Source organism: Hippocampus bargibanti, linkage group LG14 (genome assembly GCF_051943395.1).
Source record: "Hippocampus bargibanti isolate YZ-2025 linkage group LG14, ASM5194339v1, whole genome shotgun sequence".
NCBI classification, from domain to species: Eukaryota; Metazoa; Chordata; class Actinopteri; order Syngnathiformes; family Syngnathidae; genus Hippocampus; species Hippocampus bargibanti.
This window is the reverse complement of record NC_142747.1, coordinates 20906054-20927654: the sequence shown is the minus strand read 5'-3', so window position 1 is coordinate 20927654 and position 21601 is coordinate 20906054. Positions and strand designations below refer to the sequence as shown.

At 40.2% G+C, this 21601-nt stretch overlaps 1 protein-coding gene across 2 annotated transcripts in view; it reads left to right on the top strand.

Moving 5' to 3' along the window:
* Nucleotides 1–3574: 3574 nt before the first annotated feature.
* The window catches only part of LOC148888826 (solute carrier family 12 member 9), a 30451-nt gene continuing 12424 nt past the window's right edge, over nucleotides 3575–21601 (top strand). For both annotated transcript variants that reach the window (XR_016117195.1, XM_089014139.1), the window contains exons 1-9: nucleotides 3575–4162; nucleotides 6318–6452; nucleotides 6717–6854; nucleotides 7440–7757; nucleotides 8109–8216; nucleotides 8388–8499; nucleotides 16221–16378; nucleotides 16986–17068; nucleotides 17352–17476. Coding sequence is in view for 1 of the 2 variants with exons in the window: in XM_089014139.1 (XP_088870265.1) it covers nucleotides 3943–4162; nucleotides 6318–6452; nucleotides 6717–6854; nucleotides 7440–7757; nucleotides 8109–8216; nucleotides 8388–8499; nucleotides 16221–16378; nucleotides 16986–17068; nucleotides 17352–17476 (1397 nt within the window). In the remaining variant the exon portion in view is untranslated. The remainder of the gene's footprint in view (nucleotides 4163–6317; nucleotides 6453–6716; nucleotides 6855–7439; nucleotides 7758–8108; nucleotides 8217–8387; nucleotides 8500–16220; nucleotides 16379–16985; nucleotides 17069–17351; nucleotides 17477–21601) is intronic.

The window sequence follows — 21601 nt, the reverse complement described above, 5'->3', positions numbered from 1 at the left end:
ACACACACACACACACACACACACACACACACACACACACACACACACACACACACACACACACACACACTCTCAACCCGGATCACCATTAGACCAATTTGCCAAGTAAAATCTGCTGTTCGGTCAACAAGCATCATACACTGCACTGGTTCCACAACGGTTGGAAGAAGTTGCTTGCTATGCATCGATGTTTGAGCAATCTGCATATGCTAACGCTAATTACAAAATGAATGTCAGTGGTCTGCCGCCAGTTATTAATGACCGCCCCTTTGTTCAGTAAATATAACCAGACTGTGTGAAAATAAGACACAAAGTCATGAACTTTGTAGCAAAACGGGGTCGTATTATGGAGGCTCAAAAAGCTCATCCTGCCAGTCGCTAAAGTACCCCAAGGATAACAACAACAGGATAGCTGATGCCCCCCAGTGTCCGGCTGTGGATTTCATCGCTAGGCTTTCAGTCATGTTGTGTTTTTATTTTTCTACTTCTTTCTTTCCTTTCCTCTTCCTTTCATAACTTTTCTGCCATGTTACTTCCGGGTAGTGTAAACACTGGCGCGAATGGCTGCCACTGCTCTCCCGCACAAAAAAAAAAAAAAATCCAGCAAAAGGCTAGCTATTCGCTAGCTATTGGCTATCTAATCGCTAGCTAGTGACTATCTATTTGCTAGCTATTGGCTATCTATTTGCTAGCTATTGACTATCTATTCGCTAGCTAATATCGTATTGATGTATTCCACACGTTTCCCTTCATGCTGGTTCTTGAAATTTCCAAATACAACAACGAGAAACGGAGGGGAAATGGATGGCAGTTTACGCTGTTTTTGCTAACACTACAGTTTTTAAAGGTGAATAAGTTGTATTTTTATAACTCACAGAAGTGGTAGAATATATATTTTTCTCCATAACTGCCAAGTTTCAAGCAAAAAGAAGCATTAGCATCTATATTTCCAGAGCTGGCAATTTTCTTTCCTAGTATTCAGTGACAGCAATTTTTGGATTTTTGACGAAAATCTGCCTGCAGTCGATCGTTGATATTTGATCATTTATATTTTGAATCTTTATTTGTGTTTTCTGTTCTTGTTTAGAATTTCACAAGCTTTCCAATGGTACCTTACTGGTTAAAATCTGCCAAGAATTAAGAAAGTTATGATAATTTAAACTGTAATAAAGAACCTCGGTAACAGATTTTCATATTTTAACTGTAATTACAAGCAGAAAATCCCTCATATTTCCAAAATTAAAAATTCCAGTATTTCCTTATTATTTGTTGTAGAACAATAATCTATACATCATTTGAAAGCTATTTAAATGCACTTTAATATGGCATTAGAAAATATCTGATGAATTATTATTGATTTTTTGGCCACATCCTTACATAATGTCGTGGTGACAATGGAACATGTTGACCGTTCACATTCACATCCAGATCAGGTTTGAAGTCGTGTGCCTGAGCAAAAAAAACAGAGTGCTCCGTTGCCTTCTCGTGTTGTGTAGTTCTACACTGTCCTCAGCTGGTGATATCTTGAAACTGCAAGCAGAGTCACTTGGATTTCATAGCAACAGTTTCCAAACAGCAAAAAATAACCCGTGTTTTGGATGTTTTAGATGCTATAAAACGTTTTTCTGATGTTAGTTAGGAAACAAACAAAAAAATGGTGTCGGTTGTCCTTTAAAGATGACCTCGTTTTTTCTTATGTCAACAGTGAACAGTCAACGGGATTTTTTTTTGGCTCACATCTGATATTTGTCATCTGAGTTTTTCCTTGAAATGAAGAAGTTAAAAAAAAAAAACGTTTAAAAACAAAACAACATTTCTATTGACTGCGTGAAAGCGTGACTGTCTTTATCCAATTATGCTCTTCAGAAGACAAGGCCTCAGGCTTCCGTGAACAACTCCTCATCCTTTTGTGATGAAGACGTCCACCTCGATGCAGATGCTGTGTTGTTGAGAGATATAAGTAAAAACAAAAAAAGGACAAAAAACACTCTTCTTTAAAAGACCAAAAGCACAGCGACAGCAGCCCGGCAGGAAATAAGACAAAATCCCCACGTTGTGCTAAAGACGCTGTGTCCCAAATGACTGTTGTGGCTACATTATGTACAATGATAAAAAAAAAAAGTGACATAATAGCCCAGCTTTTGAAAAGGCACTTACTGCTCGGTGTTGCTGCGGAAACAGCCCTTACCATCCAGAAGCACAGCCGGCAAGATTATGTGTTGTAAAATTGACAACCTAAAAATATAACCTAAATGTATGAAATGATTGCATTTCTCCCATAATGCCACGTTATTGACTTCCATCTGTGCATGTAAAAAAAAGGCCAACCGACACCATTTTTTGTTTCCTAACTGACGTCAGAAAAACGTTTTATAGCATATAAAATACCCATAACACGCAGTCTGATATTTTTAGTTAAATGCAAAACACAAATAAAAATGAATTAAAGTGTCCCAAAACTACTTCAAAATGACCCCGGAAGTGGCCAGTTTCAGAAGGTCCCGCCCCTTGTTCGTGACGTCACACCAAGACGTGTTGCCATGCTCTAGAATCAAAACAATGGCTTCAGATTCGGAGAAGGTGCTTTCTTCTTACTCATCCAGTTATAAATATGATTCAAATAGTTTTGAAGAGGAAAGCATAAATGTTTGCAATCGATTAAATAAATCCAGTCCTTCCGGATTATTTTGAGGCGTCACGACTTCAATGTAGCTTCAATGAACTTCAATGAACAAGATGGCGCCCAAACTCCTTTGGGAATGGGCTGATTTGTCTGCTGGGAATTTGTGTCAACTAGTATCAAATAGTAGTCTTGGTGCATCACACAACGATTCACCATTACGTTATTAATGTGTTTTCCTTCTAATTTCGCCATCAACACGAAGTTTTCAGACTAAACAAAGTATCCAAAATGCATTGTGTGTCGCTTTCTCGGTCAGGGGCGTTCCAGTTGTGACGTCACCTCTGGAATCGTCACCAACTCGAAAACAAGACTTCCTGAATATTCAGCGCGAGTCTTAAAACGTAAAATGTAGCTATATGCGGTGGAATCTTTGTCAAATACGCTCAGTAGAAGTCATTTCAAGTGATTTTACAAATTATGGAAACAACAACGGTCGGTTGTCCTTTAAATAGTATCACATTGACTCCTAAAAATGGTGGACCATAGGGCATCTGCCCTCAAAACCAGATGGCCAGTCCTACTGAGCCGATATGTTCTGAATTCAGGAAAATATGTGTGGTTATTGGAGGTGTGCATTTATTCAAAACAATAATGTTTGTGTTTCAATTGCAAGGTTTCTTTGCGAAATACAAAGACTTGTTGTCAGATTGGAATATACGATTTTATTGTAATCACTTGGCTGGAAACGTATTCGTCAAACTTGATGGATATAACACAAGAATACCAGAAATTGTATTTTCTTTACTTTGCTGTAATTTATTTCACTTGTCATTCACTCTAATTGAATGTATGTTAAGTATACAACAAAACAAGAGTTCATTTTTCCCTGCAATAGTCACGATCACGTGAAATGTTTATCTCGTGTTGTTAATCTTTTTAATTTGAAGAGCAAGACCGGAAGTGCATGTTACTAATACTATAGTCTCAGGTTAATTCATCACATGATAACCCACAAGCCGATTTGCAGACAAGTGGACCAACATGCGATTCTAGAATGGATGCCTACTCAACTTTTAAAACTTTTTGGAACATTCTTTCAGCATTGCAAACCATTACATTTTTCGCCTCTTTCAAACATCTATTTCCGGCGTGGCAATGTTGTTAGTTAGCCACGAAACAGGTTTTCGAGTCTCCGGCTGGGACATGTCACACTGATTAACTTTCATAATTGCAACTTTATAGACGTGCTTTTTCATCCAAATCAATAATCAGGATAATCACAAGAAAAAAAAAAGACTTGAAGCGAGTCGAGTTTCAAGATGTCAGAACGGACCCCACTCCTTCACTACCGGCTCTCCACCAGCGTCAATGAATCCGAGCTGCGGGCACCGACGCCCGGCCAGGTGCGGGAGGAGCACCCGGCGGTCCCCCGGCACCGGTTCTCTCATTCGAGTCAACCGAAAAAACTGTCCACTTTCTTCGGTGTGGTCATTCCAACTTTGCTGTCAATGTTCAGCGTGGTCGTGTTTCTGAGAATCGGTGAGTTTTGATGCGAGTGTCAATCAAGTCATATTTATGATTTAAAGGACAACCGACATTACGTTTTTGTGACACCAGAAAAACACTTTATAGCATCTAAAATACCCAAAACACGCAGTATGATATTTTTAGTCAAATGCAAAACACCAATAAAAATGACTTCAAGTGTCCAAAATCTGCAAAAAAAGTGAACCCGGAAGTAGCCAGTTTCAGAAGGTCCCGCCCCCTTGTTCGTGGCGTCATCCCAAGACGTCTTGCCTTGCTGGAGAATCAAAACAATGGCTTCAGAATCGGAGAAGATGCTTTCTTGTTACTCATCCAGTTATGAATATTAATCAGCTGATTAATTCCTTACACTGAGCTTTGTCGCCATCTTCTGCCTCTTTTTGGTGCTACAAAAAGTTTTCAGACCAAACAAAGTACAGCAAAATGCATTGACGTGATAGAAGGACTGCTACATTGTGTCCTTTTTTCGGTCGGGGGCGTTCCTTCAGTGACGTAACGTACGGACTCGTCACCAACTCCAAAACAAAACTTCCTGAATATTCAGCGTGAGTCTTAAAAGGTAAAATATAGCTATATACGGGGGAATCTTTGTAAAATATGCTCAGTAGAAGTCATTTGAAGCCATTTTACAAATTATGGACACAACTTGTCCGGAGACGTCGGTTGTCCTTTAAAAAGGCTCGCTGCACCGCAAACGTCGTTTATTTCCTATCTTGGCTGGTTTTTTTTTGTATTTCATTTAAAAATGTTTTAGTCAGACACCCAAAACTTTCTTGAGGTTATTAGTTTATCATTTTTTTAACATAAAGGTGTAAAGAATTGGTAATATGACGTCAAGCGGCATTCCCGAATTTATTCGGGTTTTGTTTTGTTTTCTCCTTTTCTTTTTCTTCCAGCCACCCCTCAAATCTGCTGTCGAGTGCTTGCACGCACACCCGCGCAAACCCGCGCACGCTTACACAGTCGCATTTGTGTTGGACGCACGACTTAAGGCTATTCCCTCATGCTAACATGCTCATGGACTCAACGTCAGTGAACAATGGTTTCATTGTTGGACTGCGAGAGAATACAATGTTTCCATTTTGAAGATTAGGCTTGTTTGGCTCCATCTACTGTGTGTGTCTATTCATTCTAGCTTGCTAGCTAATTGATAGCTAATAGCTAGCCAGATAGACAGCTAATCAGCCAGATCGCAAATAGAGAGCCAGCCAGATAGCTGGCTAGCTATATATTAGCTATGTAGCTGGCCAGCCATTAGCCATCAAGATAACTATCTATTAGCAATCTGGCTAGCTCTTTGCCTAGCTCGCTATCTAGCTATCTATCTATTAGCTATCTAGCTAGCTAGCTATTAGCTATCTATTTTATAATCTGGAGTACCTTATATTTAGAAAACATGTATATTTATACATTATGTCTTTTTCAGTCATTGAACATGCGCCTTATAGTTCTTATACATATGGAAAAGGGTTAAAAAGACACCATTCGTTGGGGGTGCGCCTTATACTCTTGTGCGCCTTATATGTCGGAAAATACAGTGTTATTGTGATTATTACTATTGTTATTAAACCTGTTTTTGTCTTTTCCCTTGACTTTATTCTTATTTCTTTTTTAGCAATCCCGCTATCTATCTATCCTGCTTGCTATCTAGCTGGCTACCTAGCTATTCTATAGCTATTTGCTATTCATCAGCTATCTATTCGCTATCTGTTAGCTATCTGTCTTACTATCTGGCTAAATATCTATTAGTTGGCTGGCTAGCTATTTAGCTTGCTAGCTATTCGCTACATGGCTGCCTGGCTATCTTTCTAGATAGCTAGCTAGCTAGGCATTAGCTATCGATTTGACTCTATTATCTATTAGCTGGCTAGCTGTGTGGCTATTTGGCTAGCTGACTGGCTGGATTGCTGGCTACCCATTAGCTGTCTATTAGCTGGCTAGCTGCGTGGCTATTTAGCTGACTGGCTATGTATTAGCTAACTATTTTCTAGCGAACTGTGTGACTATTTGGCTGGCTGGCTGGCTGGATGGATAGCTGGGTATTAGCTAGTTAGCTAGCTTTCCATCTATTTGAGTTATTTTCGGGTTGAGTGTACCCGCAACATACTTCAACATACTGTAATGGCCATTTCCTCCCCCCCCCATGTAGGTTTTTTAGTGGGCCAGTCCGGACTGTACCAAGGCATCGGCATGTTTATTGTGGCCTACTTCATCATCTGCATGACTGTGCTGTCCATATGCGCCATTTCTACCAATGGCGCGCTAGATGCCGGAGGGGCTTATTGTATCCTTTTGCGCTCAATTATACAATATACAGGTGACCGCCCTCATTGCGTGTCCATTTTTATTGATGTCAAACTGTTAAGCAATGTCCTTTTATGTAGCGGGTTTAAAGGACAACCGACACCCTGGACAAGTTGCCTCCATAATTTGTAAAATTACTTCAAATGACTTCTACTGAGTGAAAAGTACAATGTTGCTTTTAGCGCTGTCAAGAAGCAACATATTTAAAAATGGATTTTGCCATTTTCCTTCAAAATTCCTTCAGACATGATCAGCAGGGCTCTGGGCCCAGAATTTGGTGGCAGTATCGGGATTATGTTCTTCTTGGCTAACGTGTGTGCCAGTGCGCTTTATGTGTTGGGTTTAGTTGAAGCCATTGTTGCCACCTTCGGAGTCCCAGAGGGTAAGTTTCTACATCGTCAAATTCTGTTCATTCAAAAAAAAAAAAAAATGTCACAAGATATGTTTTTCTGTGGGTGAGCAGCGGCAGCCACAAGCGGCAGCTTTCATTCAACCCAGAAGTAACTCAAATAGATAGAAAGATAGCTAATAGATATCTAATCGAGAGCTAGCACGATAGCTATATAGCTAATAGATCGCCAGCTAGATAGCTAATAGCTAATAGCTAGCTAGCTAGATAGACAGCTATATAAATTGGGATTTATTCTATTGTATTGTTTTGTATTGATGAATATCGTGGCCAAAAATTGAGAAAAACAATCTGTATCCGTTTCTCACACAACGTCCGTTTCGACACACAACTCAAAGTGACATAATAAACCAGAAAATCAACCAAAAAACAACAAAACAAGCAAGTCAGACCTCTGGCAATGTTTTTTTTTTAATGTAATGGTATGCTATGTAAATACAATGTATTATTATCATTATTATAATTATTATTAGCTATCTATTAGCTAGCCGTCTAGCTTTCTAGCTCATTGATTCATGCTTACCTCTTGTTGTTTTTTTTTTCATCATCTTTCCGTAGATGGCGCCCTCGCCGCAACGTCCTACCAAGTTCTGCTGTCAGGCTACTGGTGGTCTCTTCTTTACGCCACGGCCATCGCTTTGCTCTGTTTACTGGTGTGCATGGTGGGCGCTCACATCTACGCCAAAGCTACCTTCCTCATCTTCGTGGTGGTCATGATGGTGCTGGCCACCATCTTCGTCAGCTTTTTTGCTGTCCGTCCTCGCACCATCGTGCTGCCCAGTTTCCACGACTCCAACCCGATGGCAAATGCTACGGGCGCCACCACGGCTAACTTTACTGGCTTCAAGTTGGAAACCCTTCTCGGGAACCTGCGGGGTAAGGCACACCATGAGTCAATTCATCATCATCATCATCATCATCATAATAATAATAATACATTTCATTTCTGCGCGACTTTCAAAACTCTCAAGGTCACTTTACAGGAACTGGATACGTTTTTCCTGTGGGTGAGCAGCGGCAGCCACACGCGTCAGCGTTCACTCAACCTGGAATAACTCAAATAAATAAAAAAAACTAGCTAGATAGCTAATAGATAGTCACCCAGCCAGCCATCTAGCCACTAGATAGCGAATAGATAGTCATCTAACTAGCTATCTAAGTAATAGATAGGCAGCGAAATGTAATGTATTATTATTAATTTCAATGACATTTTCTCTCTTCCCACAGCTGACTACACCGTGGATTACACGACTGGAAAGCTGATGAGCTTTGCCACTGTGTTCGCTGTGATGTTTAATGGTTGCACTGGCATCATGGCGGGCTCCAATATGTCAGGTATTATGACAACTACTTGTTACTATTTCTAAAAAATGTCCACTACAGGAAAGTCAAAATAGGATGAGTGAAATCCTGAACGGAAAAAAATGAAGACATTTTGAATATTCAATAAAAATACAAATACAACATGTCTGTGATAAACATACTGAAAGCCACTTGACCCCTAAGGTGACCTCAAGAATCCGGGCTACTCCATTCCACGCGGTACCATAACTGCTGTCATTTTCACCTTCGTCATCTACAACCTGCTCAGCGTTCTTGTAGCCTGCTCCTGTGATCGGTCAGTAACACTTCCTTATGACTTTCCACACAATTTCAAAAGAAAGGATTTTAGGATTACATGTAAAGCGCTGGTCAGACCTTTGGCAATGTTTTTTTCCCCTTCCACGAAGGGGCAGCATCTGCCCCCATTTCAGGGTCATATAACTCCAGACCCATATAATTTAGGAATTAACTCTTTTTGTTCTGATGAAAGATGAGAGTCCAAGATTTCTTACACCGCATTGAACATTTATGTCATCCAAAAGCCGATTTTCGGAAAATATATCATCCCAGTATGAAAAGTTTGATTGACCACTTCTTTCTAAACTCACAACCTCCTTTTACACAAAGTACTTTAAGTGACAGCAAGTCTTGTGTAAGGCTTATTTTATGATATTTATTGTGTCTTAGGTTGGCCAGATTGTTAATCATTTGCCAGTTGGTATTACTTAACAAGACAACAATACCTATCAAAAAAAATATAAAAAATACAACCTGTCAACGTGCAATGTTAAATGCCACCAGATGAAATTATGGGAGCATCTAATTTGTTTGTTCTGGTGCGCCCAAAAAAACCCAAAAAAAACCCAAAAAACTATTTGGAACTCTGTCGATGAAAAGGTTTGAAAAGGGGGGAGCAGAGGACTAATCCCTGCGGCTCCACTGATTGCTTCTATTGTCCTGACTGATGACTGGCCTGATTGACCAATTTGCCCTGGTATCCGGCACCGCCATGTCTGGACAGTAGGTATATATATATATATATATATATATATATATATACAGATGACGGCTGAAGAAACCTTTTCATCGATGGACCATTCCTGTACGACTGAGCCATAAACGAACTGATCATAAAGTCCATCTCTGTTAATATGTACGTGTGCTAATTTCACAGAAGCACGATTGCCCAGAGGGAATTTCCTTCTACCTTCTACTGTTTATCTAGTGTCTACGTGTCACATATCTGTCGAATGAAGTGGTACTGCAGAAACCCTTGTGTCATTTTTTTCTTTACTGAACAGATGGCGACATTTTCATTGAGCAAAGTTCACTTTTTTTATGTTGCGACGACTTACCGTGTGATCGTTTCACGTGTGCATTGAATGGCATTTCACGCACACAATGGTTTGTTGTGCGTAGTCCAAAACAAAGTCATGGGTTCATATTTGACACTTATCTTTGGAAGAATTCACTCATTGTCCTCTGACACAAGAATATCTTATAGCAGGAAGGATTTGTCAGAGGTAAATCCAAGCCACATTTTACAACCGGTGAAAATTTGTCTGCTTCATTGTCGCCATTCCGACAGTTGACGTAGGAAATCAGGCGATGCTTAAAGGACAACCGACGCCTCACATCACACTCACAATCTCGATAATCACGATCACAATCACCATAATCATAATCCCAATCAAGATAATCACGATCATCACGATCACGATAATCACAATCACGATAATCACGATGAACACGATCGCAATCACGATAATCACGATAATCACGATCCCAATCCCGATAATGATCACAATCACGATAATCACAATAACGATCACAATCATGATAAACACGATCACAATCACGATAATCACGATCATAATCACGATAATCACTATAATCACTATCCAAATAATCACGATAATAATAATAATAATAATAATAATAATAATAATAATACATTTCATTTTAAGCACCTTTCAAAGCTCTCAAGGACACTTTACAGTCACAGACAAGCATAGGTACTATAATCAATAAAATACAATCACAAATAGAATACAATCAATAAAATATAATTATAAATAGAAAGAAGAGAAAGAGCTAGACAGAAAATGCTATTGAAAATAGGCCATTTCTGAATTCTCGGTCTGTTACAATAGAAATGAATACAATCCCATCAATAGAAGAACTGCGGGGACGTCACTGCAATTGCACGAGGTGTCCAATTGGTGGCAGTCTTGCTTTCTTGCATGCAACCATCTGCTCTGCTTCACTCAGCGGGAACATTTTAGCCACAAATGCCCAAAAGTCTCACTTCTAAATTGCGTTTCTGCATCAAATCCTTTGCAAAGTCAATTGTGAAGTCAAGTGAATATGACGGCTCTTTGATAATCACTATCGGAGATGATTGTTGTGCATAACAATGATACACTAGCTCGCCAGTATTTGTGGGTAGGGACAATATCAAAGCTTCATACTGTCGCAGCTTTAAAGATTAAAAATGGCAGCACTCACCGCCACCACCGATAAAGACGCTCAATCTGCTTGCGCCGTATTATTATCTCAACCTTCTATTAATCTTTAAACTCCACGAATAGAAGTTGTGTGTTTTTTTTTGACTGGGAAAAGTTTAGACAACTTTAGACTTTGTCCCTTCAAGCATCCATTTTGTAATTGTAGCCTGTTTATCGTGACAATCGTGATTGTGATCGTGATTATCGTGATTGTGATTATCATGATTGTAATCGTTATTATCGCGATTGGGATCGTGATTATTGCAATTGTGATCGTGATTATTGTGATTATCGTGATTGTGATCATATTTATTGTGAGTATCGAGATCATGATTGTGATTATCGTGATTGTAATTATCATGATTATCTTGATTGTGATCGTAATTATCATGATTATCTTGATTTTGATCGTGATTATTGTGATTATCGTGATCATAGGGTAAATTAATCTGAACTACATATCAGTCCTTTGATGCTTTCTTGTGACTCATCCACTTATGAATATGATTGAAATAGTTCTGAAGAGGAAAGCGTCAATGTTTGCCATCAATTAAAGAAGTCCCTCCGTATCAATTTGAGGCGTGTGGACTCCAACGCAGCACCCATAAAATGCACAAGATGGCGCACAAGCTCCGTTGGAAATGGGCTGATTTGTCCCCTCGGAATTTGTGTCAACTCACACCTTCTTTATGCGTGTTACCGCAATTGGCTACGACACACAATGATTGACCTTCGCATTATTTATGTAGTTTTCCTTCTAATTTCGCCATCAACACAGTTAGTTGTCAAATCTAAAGTCAAGAATAATGGCTGTTATTGTGGTTTACTTCCAAAAATATGAAATTTTAGCTAGGATTTGAGCAAGCATCATAGAATTTCACAAGTTTGATTTGCTTTCGCGGGCCGAAAAAAATGATATAGCGGGCCGGATTTGGCCCTCGGGCCTTGACTTGCACACCTACGATCTAATCACTTTACTATCCCCTCATCGACATCAATACTTGTAGTCAATGTAGTTCATCGGGAACAAAATGAAGCTAATTTACGACGCTGTCCAGTTGGTTGCCAGGTCACTGAAATCGAATGTTCTCATATGTAGTCATTTTTGGAGATAATCACAAGTGATATGCCAGAATGGTGAAAGCGACAGTGATGGCGGCCATGGAGACTTAACCAATATGAGATATAGAAAATCTATTAACCTCCTGCGACCGGCTAGCCAGCCATGACAGATTGCTATGTCCCCTTTTATGAAGTGCGCAAATGTGTGTGTGTCCGTCCACAGGAGTGCCCAAGCAATAAAAGCAAAAGACAAAGTTGCATCTGTTATAATTTTGTTGTTGTTGTATATGTATTATTAACTTCCACTATTAGTCGTAATTACTGTGATACATTGGCTTACAAACTTAATTGGTTCCCAGACAGAGTGTAAGGCGAAAAGTGTGTATCCCAAAAAATAATTTCCCATAGGAAACCATTAAAATGAGAATAATCCGTTCCCAGCTCCCCATAAAACATACTTTTCTGATTAAGATGATGAAACCCCATACATTGCGGGTGCGCCTTATACACCGGACAACATGGTAGCTAGTTCGAACATTGTCGGCATATTTTAGTATCGTAGGCCTTCAACAAACCACTGAGTCAAGTACATGAAAACAAAAAGCGCTTGCCCTGAAATGAAACCCCTTCCTGGTGGGATTTAGTGTTTGTATTTAACCCTACTTTGGCATGACCTTGTAAGTACTAAAAGCGTAGAGCTGAGGTACACCGGGAGGAGGAAAAAAAAGATAAAATAGTAGCAGAGCATAAAAGAGACGCAAGGGGAGGATTGTAGAAGGCAGAGAGAGAGAGAGACGGAGGCAAAGTGAAAGATAAATGCTCTCAAGGGAGTTGACTGTGGTTAAAGATTATTAAATGGAATCAATAACTAACAAGGCCTCCGCGCGGGTATACACGCACACACACACACACACACTTACGCACACTGGGAAGCGCACACGTTTTTATATTCAACCCATGTTGTGGTTTAAAGGACAACCGACATCATTTTTTTGGTTTCCTAACTGACATCAGAAAAAACGTTTTAGAGCATCCGAAATAACCAAAAGACACAGACTGATATTTTTTATTCAGCCTGCGTGTTTTTGGGTATTTTAGATGCTAAAAAAACGTTTTTAGGATGTCAGTTAGGAAACAAAAAAAATAGTGTCGGTTGTCCTTTAATACGTTTGAGATTTTGATCATACGTTCACGACAAAGATCATTCAAAGTGTGGATAATACAATGCAAGCCACGCTCAATCTTGTGCAATCCCGGTGGTCTCGGCTCCTACGGGCAAGACCATCCATCCATCCATCAGAAAAAGGAACGTAACGATTGAGAAACCCGGAGTTTAATGAACATGGAGATGAAGGCTTGACATTCTTCTAGCGAAGCTCACTCAAAGGCTCATTATGTGAACAATTGTGTCTGCACAGAATGAAAAGGATGCTCCTGTAAATCAATAGCGCTTTTTTTCTGCAAAATGTCTCTCTTTTTTTTTTTAAATCCATGAGCGCAGTATTATTCTAGTAAGAGTCAATAAGGACAGCCCCGCATGTCACTTTAAAACACAAAAACAACCTTTTTTTAAATAGTCAACACATTTTATTTGTAATGTGTAATTTCTATTATTTCTATTTTTCTATTACAATTGGAAAACTTTTTTTTCATTTGTTGAAGGTGCGCCTTATACAAATATGGAAACGGTTTGAAAATACACCATTCATTGGGGGTGCGCCTTATACTCCAGCGCGCCTTATATTTGGAAAACTATTATAGATTGATATCTTATATTTGGAAAACTTCTTTCATTCTAGCTAGTTTGCTTGCTATGTAGCTCGCTATCTATCTAGCTAGCTAGTTATCTATTAGCTTGCTATCGATTTGCTGTCTATTAGCTATCTAGCTGGCTATCTGGTTGGCTATCGACCTGGCTATCTAGCAGGCTATCGAGCTGGCTATCTGTTTTCTGTCTATTAGCTATCTGGCTAACTAGCTTGCTATATAGCTCGCAATCTATCTATCTAGCTTTTATTTATTTTTTATATATTTGATAATCGCACATATTTATATTCGCTAGCGATTGGTTAGCTATTCGCTAGCTATTGGATAGCTATTCGCTGGCTATTGGCTATCTATTCGCTAGATATTCACTAGATAATATCTATTCACTAGCTATTAGCTATCTTTTCGCTAGCTAGCTAGCTATCTATTTGAGTTACTTCGGGGTAGAGTGAACGCTGGCGCGTGTGGCTGCCGCTACTCACCCACAGAAAAAACTTAAGCTGCGACTGTAAAGTGTCCCTGAGAGTATTGAAAGGTGCTTAGAAATGAAATGCATTATTATGATGATATTTTTATTTGTATTTTTTATATTTGCCTTTTAGAGCCCTTGAATAAAAATAGCATCTTCAATTCTTCGAGTAGAGTGAAGAAGACCAAATAAGAGCCATGATGGTGGCAAGTCTTAAAATCAGTGGAGCTTCAAGTTGACGTGATGAGCGTCTTAATTAACGCAGCAAGCAGGCAAGAAAGAATCAGCTCGGGATGGAACGGACAACTGCTTTGTTCGGGAAAATTCTGAAAGCATCGCCAGAAAACGATAATTTCGGGGAGAAAAAAAAACATGCTTATGAGCAGGAGATCATGTTGGAAGGAAATGGCGGATGGATTGATGAAAAGGTTTCTTCAGCCGTCATCTGTACTTCTTTCAAGGTGTTGGACGTTTCGCTTCGCATCCAAGAAGCTTCGTCAACAAACTGAAGTCTTACTGGTAGTTTGGGCCCGACGTGGCGGTGCCAGACTCTGCTATGATGGGTCCCTGCCCTCAGGTTGGGGGGAGCAGAGGACTACTCCCTGCAGCTACACTGATTACTTCTATTGTCCTGACTGACGACTGGCCTGATTGCCCAATTTGCCCTGGTATCCGGCCGCTACGACTGGACAGTAGGGATATATATAGGGCCGAAACTACCAGTAAGACTTTAGTTTGCTGACGAAGCTTCTTGGATAAGAAGCGAAACGTCCGACACTTTCAAAGAAGTACAGACGACGGCTGAAGAAACCTTTTCATCGATGGACCATTCCTGTACGACTGAGAGCTTACACAGACGTCCTGACTGATTACTTCTATTGTCTGCTCGAGTATGGGGTCTACGACTGACCTGATGGACCCATTTGCTGTGGTATCACCTCATCAGCATAACTAAGCCTATGTTGCCTAAGAAGTCGGTTGTAGGAACCAAATTGAACCTCACCCCACCATGGCGATTTAGTGAAGGGTTTTGCTGTTTTATGAAAATAGCTCCTTTTATTTCCCTTTCAAACCATGTATTTTCTTTCGCTAAGGTGGATGGATTGTGTTTGGCACTGTGGCAATTTGTGGGTGGAACAAATGACCCACCATGAGAAAAATTTTTATGAATATCGGAATACAGGTACGTACGTGTGTGTATGTGTGTGTGTGTGTGTGTGTGTGTGCGTGTGTGTGTGTTTGCACTTGTCGCCATGCATGTTTTTGAAACCCCACAAGAGATTGAAAGGGATCAGGAGAGAGTGCAGAAGCGCTTCACCCTGTAATTCGGCTCTCCGACTGCGTTGGATTGGAAGGAGCTAGTGGGGAGCTAGCGGTAATCATGCTGCACCCTGCTGCTTTTTTTTCATCTGTGATCTCACTGCCTCCATGTTGGCAGCGGCATTTTGTGTGTTTATACGCACAAACGCAAGTCGCACTCACGCAATCTGACTCACAGTCGTTCGAGGAGCTCGTCATTAGCCACCGGAGCAGAACAAACAGCATTTTTCTCTCTGTAGATTTTCATTCCAAAAAAAAAAAAAAAAAAAACTCGGACAAGAACGGAAAGAGGATTAGGGCCACTGAAGAAAACAAAATATGGTTGGCAAGATTCGGACTTTATTCTCTGAATTCTGACTCGAAAGTCAGAATTCTTACTTTAAAGTCAGAATTCAGAGAATAAAGTCACTTTATTCCCCTCTCCCGGCAAATTGGCATTTTTGTGTTTGTTTTGTTTGTTTAAGTCATCATAAGTGCCTGGGTCTTTGCAATTTTTTTTTTTGATGATGATACTAGTGCAGCGTGTTCGACCGGAAACAAATTCTTTGTGTGTTCTATCTACTTGGCAATAAAGATGATTCTGATTCTGATTTCAGCTGTGCTGTATGTCATGCATATTAGCATATTTGACAATAAAGTTGACTTTGACTCATTCTCAGACTTTAGTCAGAATTATGACTAATTCAAAATTGTGAGAATTTAAAGTCAGAATTATGAGAATAAAGTTAGAATTGTCAGAATAAAGTCAGAATTGTGAGAATAACGTCACAATTCTGACCTATTCTCATATATTTGAAAAAGAAATATTCAAATATGCGAAATGTGCAATTGAGGTTTTTCTGTGACATACTTCTATGATTGACAGCGATTTGTTTTTTTTTTTCCTGCCAGGGTTCTGCTTCAAAAAGATTACAGTTTTCTGAGAGACATCAACGTTTGGAACCCCTTTGTCACTATCGGAGTTTACTCCTCCACCCTTTCAGCAGCCATGAGCAATCTCATCGGAGCCTCACGCATTCTCTACGCGTTGGCTAGAGATGACTTATTCGGTGCGTAGCATATTTCACTTTTCTCCATGGTTGAAAATAGAGTGTAGTACTCGACAAAATATACTTTCCTATAAGGTGTTTTTTTTGACATAGAACTTGTGAAAGCTATATTGAAATAAATTGTATTGTATTGTATTGTATTCCCTTTAGCCTGGTTCCATTGAGTGGATGCAGATCGCACCTGCAGCCATTCTAGTCTACGTAATATGTATAATGTGCTGTGCCCTTGATAGAGAATAAGAAGTTATATCATATTTTCATGCTGTTGTATGCTTAGTCAACATGTGTGACTCGAATACACAATTGAAGCACAGACAACTTGGGGTCAATTTGCATATACTCTCAATAAATACTTTGGCAGAGGGCTACAGAATTCAGGCGTCTGTCATGAATGGCTGCGTCTCCTGCCGGCAGTAAAAGACAATCTTTCTGGGTTTGAGTCTTTGTCCACAGTGTCCGATCGAACATCTCTGACAGTCCTATATATGAACCCGCTTTTAAACTAAGCTATTCATTGAAAGAGCGCCTTATATCCCAAAGCGCCTTTTATTGTGAAAAACGAGTCAATGGAGAAACTCTTAACATTATTTTGCTTTTCTTTCTGTAGGTAAAGTGTTGTCTCCCGCTAAGATGACATCCAACAGTGGCAACCCTTGGGTCTCGGTGCTTATTTCCTGGTTCCTTGTCCAAGTAAGTTAACGACAATTATCTTAGCAAATAGCTTAGCATAGCATTATCTTATAACCCAAAAAATAAACATAATAAGTCACATGAACTAGTGGACTTGCAGTCAATCACACCCCACTTTTTTCAGTCTGGATTAATTCAGACATAGCGCTACTGAAGGCCTAGCTATGAAAATGTTGGGCCTTCAGTTATCAAATGCAATTTTTTTTATATGACTTCACGGAATTTCAATTCATCCTTTTAATTTAATTTTTTCCCCTTCCTCCTTTCCCCTAATTTTTTATAGTTGGTGCTGTTTTCTGGAAAGCTAAACACCATTGCCAGTATTGTGACCATTTTCTTTCTGCTGGTTTACGCCGCCGTGGACTTGGCATGCCTCGCCCTGGAATGGGCCTCTGCACCCAATTTCAGGTTAAACAACCATCCACACATTCACAACAGCTCCACACTTATAATGCACCACTTTCAAGTGATACCTCGCCTTACGAACACTTTACCTCACTTTTGGCTAACAAACTAGTTTTTGGCGGAAGAACACCAATCCACACGGTCGAACCGCACTACCCGTAGCTGGCGGACTAGTTTTTGTCACCCACTCTCTTTGGGTGCAGACGTGGTTTGTTATCGAGTGGGGTACATTTGCTATTATGGGACTGAAAACGACCCCACCACAGGCTAGTGTTAAGCCGAAGCTGACACAAAAGAAAATGGCGGTCGAGCAGAAGAAGGAGATCATCAAAAAACACCAACAAGGTGTGCGTTTGTGTGACTTAGCGTCCCAGTACCAGTATGCTAAGTCCACTATTGCTACATGTGGCTAAGGGTGTTTCTGTGTTGTCTAAGCAATGGTCTCGGGCAATAGAAGAAGTTGAATTGGATTAATGAAAAGCAGCTAGCCTGGGACAGTGTGAGTGAGGGTATTATCAGTGAGAAAGCACGGCAACTTCACACGGATATCATCCAGAGGCAACTACGTCAACGACTTTATCATACAGTACAGTTTATTTCTTTAATTACAATACAATAGCACATTTATTATACATAAAATAAGGTCTATTTTGAACAATATAGGCGTCATGAACAAGGGGGCGGGACCTTCTGAAACTCGGCATCTCCGAGGTCATTTTGAAGTAGTTTTGGGACACTTGAACTCATTTTTCTTGGTGTTTTGCATTTGGCTAAACATATCAGCCTGCGTGGTTTGGCTATTTTCGATGCTATCAAACGTTTTTCTGATGTCAGTTAGGGAACAAACAAAAAAGTGGTGTCGGTTGTCCTTTAAGTTGGTAAGCTGAGGTATGACCGTATGCCGTCGTACCTTCACAACAGGTCACATTTGGATGATAAAGACAATGCATAAAACTCCTCAAGATATATTATTCGGTTGGACATTTTCCCTTCCCCGTTGTAATCAAGCTGCCTTCCGCTTTCTCTTTTGTCGCCGGCCGCCATTGTTTATGTATGAAAGGGGGGTTGCTTGTATTCCAGCTGGATGCTACTATGGCAACAGTGTACTAATTAAAAGACATAAACCTGGTCCCCGCTTATGGCCCCCATATTGGAGAGAGACCGGCCATAAAAAGTGTTTGTGTCTAAAAGGTGCGGCGTGCCAATTGGTTGTTCAAGCGGACGCAAAGAGATTTCAATGTAGAATGTTTGTGTTTGTATTTGTATTCCTCGGACGCCAGCAATGATTGTGATTTATAAAATGTCTTCCTGAAGCTGTAGTTCACACGTGAGGATAGGACTTTGTTGGGGTGTCTTTAGCACAATGATTACATTGTGACACTGCTGGCATTTGGTATTTGAATCACTTTTTTTATGAGGCATTTCATATTTCCGCTTGCCCGTTATTACACATGCGCAAATGCAGTCACAGGGACTGCATAGCTGTCAACCTATTTTGTTGATTTTTCCACCTTTTTAAATGCGTACGGTATACCAAAAAGTTTGGATTGGATTTGCCTTTATTAGACTTGCAGTGGAGAAATTTCACAGCAGAGTTGACATCATGACCGTAATGACTATACACAAGTCGCATCAGATTTTAAAGGACAACCGACACCATTTTTTGACATCAGAAAAACGTTTGATAGCATCTAAAATACCCAAAACATGCAGGCTGATATTTTTAGTTGGCTTTCAAACTTAATTGGTTCCCAGAAAGTGTGTGTAAGGTGAAAAGTGTCTATCCCAAACATTAATTTCCCATAGGAAACCATTAAAATGAGAATAATCCGTTCCCAGGTCCCCATAAAACATCATTTTCTACTAAATAAGTAGTCCTTGTGTATCATTTTAGGGCGTCTGGACTCCAATGTAGCGCCCAGAAAATGCACAAGATGGCACCCAAGCTCCGTTGGAAATGGGCTGATTTGTCTGCTGAGAATTTGTGTCAACTACTATCAAATAGTAGTCTTGGTGCAGCACACGATTCATCATGGCGTTGTTTGTGTTTTCCTTCTAATTTCACCATCAACACGAAGGATGAACACGAAGTTTTCAGACCTAACAAAGTACCCAAAATGCATTGTGTGTCGCTTTCTCGGTCAGGAGCGTTCCTGACGTGATGTCACGGGGAGCTAGCATCCCCACACGTGATAAAGCGCCGCGTCTGTTAGCCACAGTTTTTTTTGTATCTCCTATTTATTCTGCTTCTTTCTTTGTGCCCAGTTTCTCTCTTTCTTTCACGTCTCTTTCTAGGTGACAAGAATTAAAAGCCATTTAGTCACATCTTTCCCCGAGAGAGCCACTCTGTAATTAGCATAACTAATTTAGCGGAAATATTTTCCTTTTCCCTTAAATTTGGCATTGTTGAAGGGTAGGCTTGAACTGATGATGTAGCGGAAGAAAAAGCAACTTGTTAAATGTGTGTCTGTGTGCAAGTGTGTTTTTGCCGAGGGAGCGTAAAGCCATGCAATTCAGAAAATGACTTTGTGTGAAGTCATGCTGGAGGGTTTTTTTGTTTCTTTTTTTTTTTTTTGGTTCCTGATCGTCGATGTGTGAGTTAAGCTGCCTGAGACTCGTATGGCGTGTGTGTGTTTGTATGGCTAGTCTTGTGAGGACCACTAACATTTTTTTCCATACGTAGTGAGGACATTTTTGACAAGTGAGGACCTTTTGGCCGGTCCTCACAAGTGTTTCATTCTAAAGGCTTCTAGAGGGTCTATATAAGCATCTGTTAAAGTTTCAGAGAGGTCCTCACAAATGCACCCAAAATGATTTTTGGTGTGGATACACACACACCTTTTACTCACTGTGTGTGTGTTTATGTGCGTATGTGTGCGTGTGTTGTCTTGTTCCTCATCCAGTTATGAATATGATTCAAGTAGTTCTGAAGAGGAAAGCATAAATGTTTGCAATCGATTAAAGGAGTCCTTCCGTATCAATTCCAGCCGTCTGGACTCCAATGTAGCGTCACGGAAAATGCACAAGATGGCTCCGTTGGAAATTTGCTGATTTGTCTGCTGGGAATTTGTGTCAACTAGTTGTCTTGGTGCAACACACAACGATTCACCATCGCGTTATATATGTGTTTGCCTTCTCATTTCACCATCAACACGAAGTTTTCAGACCAGGGGCGTTCCCTCCGTGACGTCACGTCAGGATTCGTCATCAATTCAAAAACAAGACTTCCTGAATATTCAGCGCGAGTTTTAAAAGGTAAAATATAGCTTTAATATGCGGTGGAATATTTGTCAAATATGCTGAGTAGAAGTCATTTTACAAATTATGGACACAACTTGTCCGGAGGTGTCGGTTGTCCTTTAAATGTTGCTGAAGGTCATTCAGTACCTTGTTTTTGCTGCCCTCACTTCTCATACGCTAATATTCTTTGCGTGTGTGCTTTTCCATACCTATGACGTCGATTTTTGGCAAATGTCCAAGTCTAAACCGCCCGTTTCAATTTTCAAATTGGCTCGGCCTGTCTTAGGATACTTTTGTGCGTGTCAGCAAAGTGACGTCAGCTGCTGGACAACCCGAGACAGGTCAGAGAGAGGTGATTGCATAGAGACGCCATTGTTGCTCATAATGATACAGAAAGACGACAAGTTGTGTCCATCATTTGTAAAATGACTTCTACTGAGTGTATTTTACAAAGATTCCACCACATAGAGCAAGATTTTACATTTCAGGACTCGCACTGAATATTCAGGAAGTCTTGCTTTTGAGTTGGTGACGATTCCTGACGTGATGTCACGGAGCGAACGCCCCTGACCGAGAAAGCCACACACAATGCATTTTGGGTACTTTGTTTGGTCTGAAAACCTCATGTTGATGCCGAAATTAGAAGGAAAACGCATAAATAACACGATAGTGAATCTTTGTGTGTTGCACCAACATTATTATTTGATACTAGTTGACACAAATTCCCAGCAGAAAAATCAGCCCATTTCCAAGGGAGCTTGGGCGCCATCTTGTGCATTTTCAGGGCGCTACAATGGAGTCCTGACGGCTCGAATTGATACGGAAGGACTTCTTTAATCGATTGCAAACATTTATGCTTTCCTCTTCAGAACTATTTGAATCATCTTC